This window comes from Carassius carassius, chromosome 21, assembly GCF_963082965.1.
Source record: "Carassius carassius chromosome 21, fCarCar2.1, whole genome shotgun sequence".
In the NCBI taxonomy this organism is placed as follows: domain Eukaryota; kingdom Metazoa; phylum Chordata; class Actinopteri; order Cypriniformes; family Cyprinidae; genus Carassius; species Carassius carassius.
Window position 1 is genome coordinate 9,788,991 of NC_081775.1, and position 8,939 is coordinate 9,797,929.

General features: G+C 39.5%; 1 protein-coding gene across 1 annotated transcript; it reads left to right on the top strand.

The window, feature by feature from the left end:
• Window positions 1–2,878: 2,878 nt before the first annotated feature.
• LOC132097108 (cystatin-like) lies at window positions 2,879–3,982 on the top strand. The gene is made up of 3 exons (XM_059502732.1): window positions 2,879–3,162; window positions 3,642–3,749; window positions 3,844–3,982. The coding sequence occupies exons 1-3, from the start codon at window positions 2,962–2,964 to the stop codon at window positions 3,919–3,921; spliced, it is 387 nt and encodes a 128-aa protein (XP_059358715.1). The 5' UTR covers window positions 2,879–2,961; the 3' UTR covers window positions 3,922–3,982.
• The last annotated feature ends 4,957 nt before the right edge of the window (window positions 3,983–8,939 follow it).

The window sequence follows — 8,939 nt, forward strand, 5'->3', positions numbered from 1 at the left end:
TAGGCTACATGTTATCCTGCTGTGCATAAGTGCTTAATTGTTTATATCATGAGATTTTGGCTAAGTGTATTAAACAACAAGAAAAAACTAAGCGCCCATAGCAACAATAAACGTTATACCCTAACCTGTAAAAGGTGATTGCATTTAATGCGCTGCACTTGCCTCATATGCAGACAAAACACAATCTCCTCATTCGCCAGTCAAAGACCTTGTTAACTCCATTTGAGCTTGTTTTAAATAGCCTAATGTTAATTGCAGGTGTCTGATACAACACAAGCAGTGTTGTTGAATTATTGATTTTTCTGCCTTTTCTTTCTTTCCCCCTGTATTTTAGCAGAGTGTGTCATGAAACTGTTTTATTTGTCAAAATCCATCAGACATCATATTGTTTGTATTTGGATGCTTAAACAAAACTATGAAAAATAACTATACGTATATTACTAAATATACTACTAATATATTACTAAAATATTACGTATATTACTAATATACTAAAACGTATATTATACTCGCGAGCTTTGGATGTGAATGTGAGGGCACATAATACAGCCTTTGGAGCGCTTGAGTACCAAATGGCTTAAAATACTTAAAAGGTGTTCAAATTGTACATTTTTGTAACAATGCAACAATTACCTGATTAGTCAAGTGACAGTTCTGTCAGCTTTCCCGATCGAAATGTGAGTCTTGTATCACAGCGTGCAGCAGGTCGCTGTAGTGCAGACAAGATGCACTGATGAGAAGCGCGCTCCGAGAGAGTTCATGGATTCGAAAACTGGGTTCGAATGACTGATTTAATCCAATAGTTTGTGTTGATTTATTTTATTATTCAAATCTATGTTGAATAAATGCAGGAATTTCCCTCATTATAAACTTGAGAGCTGCGTGAATTATTAAAACCACAGATATTTAGGACCTGATTAAATAACTCTATTACACAGAGATTTGAAAAATAAAATTCCACAACTTTTTCAAAACGTTTTTAGTCCTGGAAATTGTTTTAAAATCGCATGGCATTTCCATGTTATTCATGACCTTGCAGACTAAATGCAACTGATGCACGCTCTTAAAATCACTTAAACTGGTCCAGCAATGTGTTTGCGGCAGAACCTGATTTTACCAAGTGAGACATGTTCCTGGGACAACATCTTTGTTGTCCCTGGAACAACATTGTGATTAACCAATCAGATTTGAAGAACCAGTTTATAGATTTTGTGAAGTTACGCTTAAAATCACAGTTTGTTGCTTGTACATCAGTGTCATTCATCTATCATTTCCTCTGATTTTAGGGATTACTCATGATTAGGGTTAGGTTTAGGTGTAGGGATATGGTCAAGAATATATTTTTGGAGTAAAATGTTGTTCCAGGGTCAACAAAATATGTTGACCTAGGAACACATCTAACTCAGCAAAATCAGGACGTGCGTGTTTGCGCGAGTGTCCGTTACCTCTTCCTCCTGTAATCACATGCCGGATCCGTAACCCCGCTTTGTCCCAGGAGCCCACAATTTATAAATTAAGAACTGGTTTTTACAGCGTAAAGAATCGAGGGGACTGTCAAATTTAGTGCCACCTCTGGCTGTTGACAAAAATCAAGACAATCCAAAAATCAAGGTGGCTACATGCTCCTTTATCACCGACACTGTTCAACATTTTCACTGCACAAATATCTTGTTATGAGACACATTAGTAAAACATGTTTTCACAGACTATACATTTTTAGTCGTCTTTTCAGTCAAAAAGTACAAGGGCTTTCTCTTGCAATTGCAACACAAAATATGCATGTTATTTCACAAAGTTTTTTTTTTTTTTTTTTTTTTTTTTTTTTACTTTAAATGTTGTGTTTGGATTGTTTTTAACAATACGTCTTCGCACAAACACTGCAAGTTAAGTTTGGGGTTACTCTCATCTGTTTTATACAGTGTTTCCAAAATTCAACTTTTACAAAATTGAGGTTGTGGTAGTTTACTGAAGTCGATTGTAAAGCCATTTGCTGCCAGTCCTTTGATTTTTAAACTTTATAAATGTAGTGTTGATCTAAATGCAAACTAGGTTCTAATAAGCAACAGTTGTGAAATTAGGCTTATGAGTTTGATGCTACACAATCAAAGGTAAACCAGAGGGTACGCAGGAATGAAGAGAGCATGTTTCAACATCAGAGGTGAGCCAAACGAAGACTACGATAAAGAAGAGCAAGAGTGCTAGATGCAGACAGCCATGTAACAGACAGATGAAAGACATCCATCATGAGTTACAGACATTGATATATAATTGGAATTACCCAAAAAAGGTTTGAGGAGTAAACCACTCTTCAGATGCTGCCTGCATTAAGCTTGAAAGACACCTGATACCCAGCACTTCAGATCTCCAATACTGCTGTTCAGAGTTTGATAACGGAGTTCCTGCATTAACTGCTTTGTACTGTAACTGTTAAAATCTGTGATTTTATTATAATAGCTTTCCCTTAAGACTTTATATCTTCCAACTGAGCTTCAATCAAATATAATTGCAAGGGAGACTTCTACATCACTCCTGAAGGACTTCAACCTATGGTTAAATTAGTATGCCATGGTTTAGGCTAGATTTGACTATCCTTATCCTTCCTGATTAATCAAGGGTTACAGGTGTAAGATACGAGGACACACCGACTAACACATAAGACTAAAATTATCCACAAAATAATGTCAGTTAATTGCAGTGTGCAAAGGGGAAGACTTAAATTAATGTTCCAAAACAGAGCACACCTTTCAAGCGCTGTAATTAAATTAAAAAAGACAAAACAAAAAAAATGTCCAAACCCATTGCCTCTCCCTGAATCTGATTGGTAGAGGTACCAAGCCCCGCCCCCACACGCAGGTGTATATATATAATCTCATCAAGCAGGATTGTTAGCAGTTTGCTTGTCGATATAACAAGTAACAAGTAAGACTCAAGACAGGGCGAGTCAATTCATCCCATTCAAGCATGTATCTTAAGATGATTGTGTTGTTTCTGGTCGTGTCTTTGGCCGTGACAAACGCTGGGATTCCTGGAGGCATTGTAAATGCAGACATTAACGATGCAGATGTTCAGAAGGCGTTACGGTTCGCAGTGGCCCAGTACAACAGACAAAGCAACGAAGCGTTTGTGCGTAAGGTTACCAAAGTCATCAGGGTTCAACAACAAGTAAGTACTTTAAACGTTTATTCGGTTTGTAATCATTTAAACTGGGAACATCGCTGAATCAAACCCAGTGATCAAGTTCCTCCTAAAACACTGTCATGACTGAATAATTGTGAAATCTCAGAACCAAAAAATTGTTCCCAGTTGTACAAAGAGAACAACTGAACTGTTTGCCTCAACATGAAAGCTATTTATATTATGCTACATAAGAAAATAATTTTATTTAAGGTAAGCGAGTAAAGGGTTGTTCGTGTGTGTGGTGTTTTGTTTGGTTTTTGCTAGGCTTGTTCAACAAATATTGAAACCTGAAAAGCAAGAGAGGACTTTCTCCAGCATGACTTTGTAACCGTGGTTGTCCCTAACTTAAGTTTCTTTTAAGGGAAATTTTTGCCCCAGACAGGGTGTGGTTTTTATTTTATTTATTATTTTATTACTCCTGGTTTGCCCACTACGTCTGAACCTGTTTCTGGTTTACACTCCAGGTTGTCGCTGGCATGAACTACATCTTCATTGTGAAGCTGGGCATAGCCAACTGCAAAAATGGCGTTAAGACCATATGTGCCCCTCAGAAGAACCCCAAAGTTGCACAGGTAAGAAGGTGTCCGGTTCACAATATTTATTGGTTTGCATTTCTCAGTTTCCATGTTAAGTGACTTATTTTAATTTTAAATCTTTTCCTTCAAGGTCATTCAGTGCAAAATAACGGTCTGGAGCCAGCCATGGTTAGACGACATAAGTGTCACTGAAAACACCTGCCTGTAGAGCTTGTGACAGTTTGGGCCTTTTTTAGCACTCGAACAACAATAAAACTTTGTGTTGGCAATGGTGAACTAAGTCTTTTATTGGTGGTAAACTTTATTTGTCTTAAACTTGTCAACAACATAAGAATGCTTAAAGGTGCCATAGCAGTGGCGTAGCGTCAAGGTATGCAGGTGCATAATGGGCCCGGGCTGTTTGGGGGCCTGCTGACCTGGGGGAAACTTGTAATTGATACAACGGAATGAATGGAGCCCTACATGGGCCTGGCCCTTGTCCAACAGCTTATATGAATTTTCGGCCCATGTCTGACTGGATCCCCCCCCCCCCCCTATTTTTTTTCCCTCTCCTCTTCCCAATTTATCTGCTAGAATTAAGTTTTGGTTTTTAATGACAAAATGGTCTTTTTTTTTTTTTCTCAAGTTCATTTAGAAGTGTTTGGAGCACTGTGTGTGTGGGGGGGGGGGGGGGGTTATATATATATGAGGAACAACCTAGCTGCAGTCAGTGAGTTAAGCATTGTTGGGTCAATTTAGCCTTCTCAAACCAACACCAGTATTAATTTACTCCTTTAACCGATAAATGAGTGCTCTAGGCGCCTATCCAATCGTTTGTGTGGAGAGTGAGTGGTTTGCAGGACATGGAGGTGCCAGTGTGATTAATGTGGTGATCTTTGGTGCCGCTGATCTGCTTCTGCAGTAGTCTGCTTCGGTCGGTTCACTAGGAATGGCTTTTAGATGGATTTTACATCACTCTGTTTAATTCATATATTTCCTCTATGAGCTTCGGTTTGCATTTGTCACCCCAAGCGACCGTCTCGTGCAGTGCCTCAGCAACCACAGAAACGAGATAGTGGGGGTTAGACGTGGGGTGTAATTTTCTTAGAGAAGGCTTACACAGTGTTGACAATCAGAAAGTGCTGCTTGAGCATTTTGTAGGCCCAAACATTGCACGCACCTGTCATGAGTGTCCCCTCCTGCGATAAACCTGTCACATGGCTCAACGCATCTACTATAGCTCATAGTGTCTGCTGAAGATGAGTAAACCGCTTTGAAAAAGCTGAGAACAAGAATAAAAAGGCTTTCCTATGGGCGACAGATGATTCGCTTCCTGAATGAAATCTGATGAAATAGTGCGCATCAAGCACGCTGATATAGCTCACCTACGTGCGCATCGGGGGCAGTGCTATTTGGCCAATGAATTGGCGTGATGGTATAAGGGCTTCATACATTCGTCACACTGAAAGTTTTCCCATAGCGATGAAATCATCACAGTTAACCTATGAGAGGGAATTAAATGTTACCACACTGAAACAATTCCTATTGATGGTTTTACCTTATTGCATTGATCATCAATCTGGCTGTCATCCAGGAAACTGGCCAATGAAACTGTTAGTGCCTTTCTAAATTTGAAAATGACGCTATATCATGTTTCTGAGTGAGACAGCTGACTGTGAGCTGCTGCTCATTAAAAGTGTTTGGTCGGTCCCAAATTATTTTATATTTGCCTGATAGTTTTATTTTTTCAACAAATTTGAGTTGTGACACATCAGAACAAAAACTGGAATGTGAACACAGGAAGGGTCAGATGAGATCTGCAAGGTCCTGCAAACATACAGGCGAAATCAAGTAAGAAAACTGCTATCTTTATTACCTTTCAAAAATAAAGTAAAATGTTACCAGTTTATAAATGGGTTAAAGGACATGTAACCTGCAGAAGATAAATACCTGTGTATTTTTGTTATTTCTTTATCGCAGATGTTAAAGTTCGATGCGACATCTGTTGTTGTGTGTTGCTGGTAATTTGTTAATGTCTGTCTATTAGGGATTTTTCACATTTTTCTGATGTGAATAAAAACACCTAATGCATGGCAATCGTATACCAGTCTCAAAAATAACGTATTATGTTCATGTTTTCTGGAATCATATAATCACAAATATCGGTACATTTTAAAGTATTTGACCCAAATATTTCAAATATTTGGGTCAAACGTTTTTTTTTTACATTACACCACAAACACATTTCATTACACCAAATACACAAAATATGTTCTTTTTCTTTGTGAGTGACAACAAATATTCTTATTAGGAATAAAACTGCCTCATTTTTTAAACTGTGCAGAGCTGTAGCTGAATAGTTTGGCCAACTAATTGAGTATTTATTTTTGTAGTTTTTTTTTATTTATTTAGTATAGAAAGCACACAAGTGGGAGAGAGGATGGGACGGTGTCAGAAAGGACCTAGAGCTGAGAATCTTTCAAGGATCACCTGAAGCACAACCACACAATATACAAAGCTATTATTGGTTCTAACGTTTTATCGGAATTTGAAGAAACAATTTAACTTAAAATATTACATTTCATTCAAGGCGGGGTTTTTACCAGGGCTTAATTTGTGCCGGAACAAGACGGATCTGGATCCGGCACCTCCAAAATCCGATCCGGCACCTCATCTTGGCAGATCCCCCTCCTCCAGGGGCGGCGTTTCCGTATGGCAGACAGAGAATAGCCTGATATGTGCCGTGAAAAATTATCCAAAATTAATATCTCTATTATAATTCGTTATTACTTTAAATCGCAGGGTTTTAAATTTTTTTTTACCAATGATAAATATTTAAAGGAGCTTGTAAAACTTTGTAATGCCATTGGATCCTCAAGCTCTCACACGCCTTCACTCAGATTGACGCGCGCGCACACCCTGGAGGAGACGGATCTCGGCTTATCCGCAAAGCAAGGGTAAACACATAACTGTTTGAATAGTACATTATTTTCTTTACTCAAACACTATGTCTGTTAAGGCTATTGTTCGTGTGTGCTTGCAGACCGGAGAAGTGCTTAATTGTTTATATCATGAGATTTTGGCTAAGTGTATTAAACAACAAGAAAAAACTAAGCGCCCATAGCAACAATAAACGTTATACCCTAACCTGTAAAAGGTGATTGCATTTAATGCGCTGCACTTGCCTCATATGCAGACAAAACACAATCTCCTCATTCGCCAGTCAAAGACCTTGTTAACTCCATTTGAGCTTGTTTTAAATAGCCTAATGTTAATTGCACGTGTCTGATACAACACAAGCAGTGTTGTTGAATTATTGATTTTTCTGCCTTTTCTTTCTTTCCCCCTGTATTTTAGCAGAGTGTGTCATGAAACTGTTTTATTTCTCAAAATCCATCAGACATCATATTGTTTGTATTTGGATGCTTAAATAAAACTATGAAAAATAACTCGTATATTATACTCGCGAGCTTTGGATGTGAATGTGAGGGCACATAATACAGCCTTTGGAGCGCGTGAGTACCAAATGGCTTAAAATACTTAAAAAGGTGTTCAAATTGTACATTTTTGTGACAATGCAACAATTACCTTATTAGTCAAGTGACAGTTCTGTCAGCTTTCCCAATCGAAATGTGAGTCTTGTATCACAGCGTGCAGCAGGTCGCTGTAGTGCAGACAAGATGCACTGATGAGAAGCGCGCTCCGAGAGAGTTCATGGATTCGAAAACTGGGTTCGAATGACTGATTTAATCCAATAGTTTGTGTTGATTTATTTTATTATTCAAATCTATGTTGAATAAATGCAGGAATTTCCCTCATTATAAACTTGAAAGCTGCGAGAGTTATTAAAACCATGCGATATAGCTACACCCACAGAAATTTAGGACCTGATTGAATATAACTCTATTACACAGAGATTTGAAAAATAAAATTCCACAAAGCGTTTTCAGTCCTGGAAATTGTTGTTTTAAAATCGCATGGCATTTCCATGTTATTCATGACCTTACAGACTAAATGCAACTGGTGCACACTCTTAAAATCGAGGCCTCCCCAGGATGTACCATTGTACCCCTCTGAAAGGAGGTGGTCCTTTTCGAAATTGAATGGTGTAACCGTGTCAAACGGTGCGTAGTACCAACAGATATCGGGCAAGCATCTCCACATGGCACAATAGTCTGCTAGGGGCTTTAGTCATTCTACTTTTTAATTATTCATCTGATTTTCCGGCATAGTGCCCCGAAGCACCCGAGTAGCGGGCAATTCTATAACAGAAAGACATCCAAATTTCCTGTTAAGGATAGCTCACCACCCAAAGAGTGGGGGCTTTGAAGGCCATCACAAACAGGCCATGCTTGCATGACCTTTAGACTTTTCCTCGAACTCTGAAGGCTGGAACATGCAGAGTATCTGAGGGGGTCCTCTTCGTAAGGACTCAACTGCCCGTTACTGTACCATTAAGATCCGAGCAGAGAGGGCACAACGAGAGAGGCAAATATGCTTGTGCGGTTCATCCACACTCTCCGAAGGACTGCCTGGAGACGAGCAAACGAATCAGGAACTGCTATTAGGAGCCTGAGAACTACAGTCCTTAGCCGTCGGACTCAAGACTATCTGTTTGCGTTGTCGTGGGTGAGGAGGTGGGAAAGATCTAGGACCAGAGTCCTTCCGAGGGGGTATCATAGGCTCATGCCGCTGGACCTCATGAGGGTGTTGCAAAGAAGACGAGCGTGAACGAGCTACAGGTGGTTGATGCTCTACTTCTCTAGTCTTGCGAGGGATGAGCTGAAGAAACGTGACAGACTGTTGTTTAGCTGCTCAAATCTTTTACACGACAGTTGTGACTAAATCCCCTACAAGCTGTCATCAGAAATGGGGCATTCAAAAGAAATGTTCTGTCCTTTTCCTTAATGTCAGTGAGAGTGAGTCAAAGGTGGCGCTCAACTGAAACCAAACCTGCTATGGACGAGCCGTGTGCTTGATAGCCCTGAGCACCAAGTCAGTAGCTTGTCTGAGTTCTTTAACAGCCTCCGGAGTAAAGCCCTCCCCCTCATCCAGCTTTTTAAGCACAGAGGGCGTGACTTCCAAGACAGAGACGAGTTTGGCATGAGATGTACCACGAGAGTCTCTTCTATGGCCAGCATCGCAGCATATCCGTTTTCCACCATTTTAGAAACTGTAGCGAAATCAGCGGAGTTGAGATTAATGATACGCACCGAAAAAAAGTTGTTTCCAAGACTTTGAAACCTC

What these genes read in the sequence shown, in the direction of transcription:
- LOC132097108 (XM_059502732.1), top strand. Translation starts at nt 2,962, where the DNA reads ATGTATCTTAAGATGATTGTGTTGTTTCTGGTCGTGTCTTTGGCCGTG. An exon ending in TCATCAGGGTTCAACAACAA is followed by an intron (nt 3,163 to 3,641) that starts GTAAGTACTTTA and finishes TTTACACTCCAG; the next exon opens with GTTGTCGCTGGCATGAACTA. An exon ending in AGAACCCCAAAGTTGCACAG is followed by an intron (nt 3,750 to 3,843) that starts GTAAGAAGGTGT and finishes TTTTCCTTCAAG; the next exon opens with GTCATTCAGTGCAAAATAAC.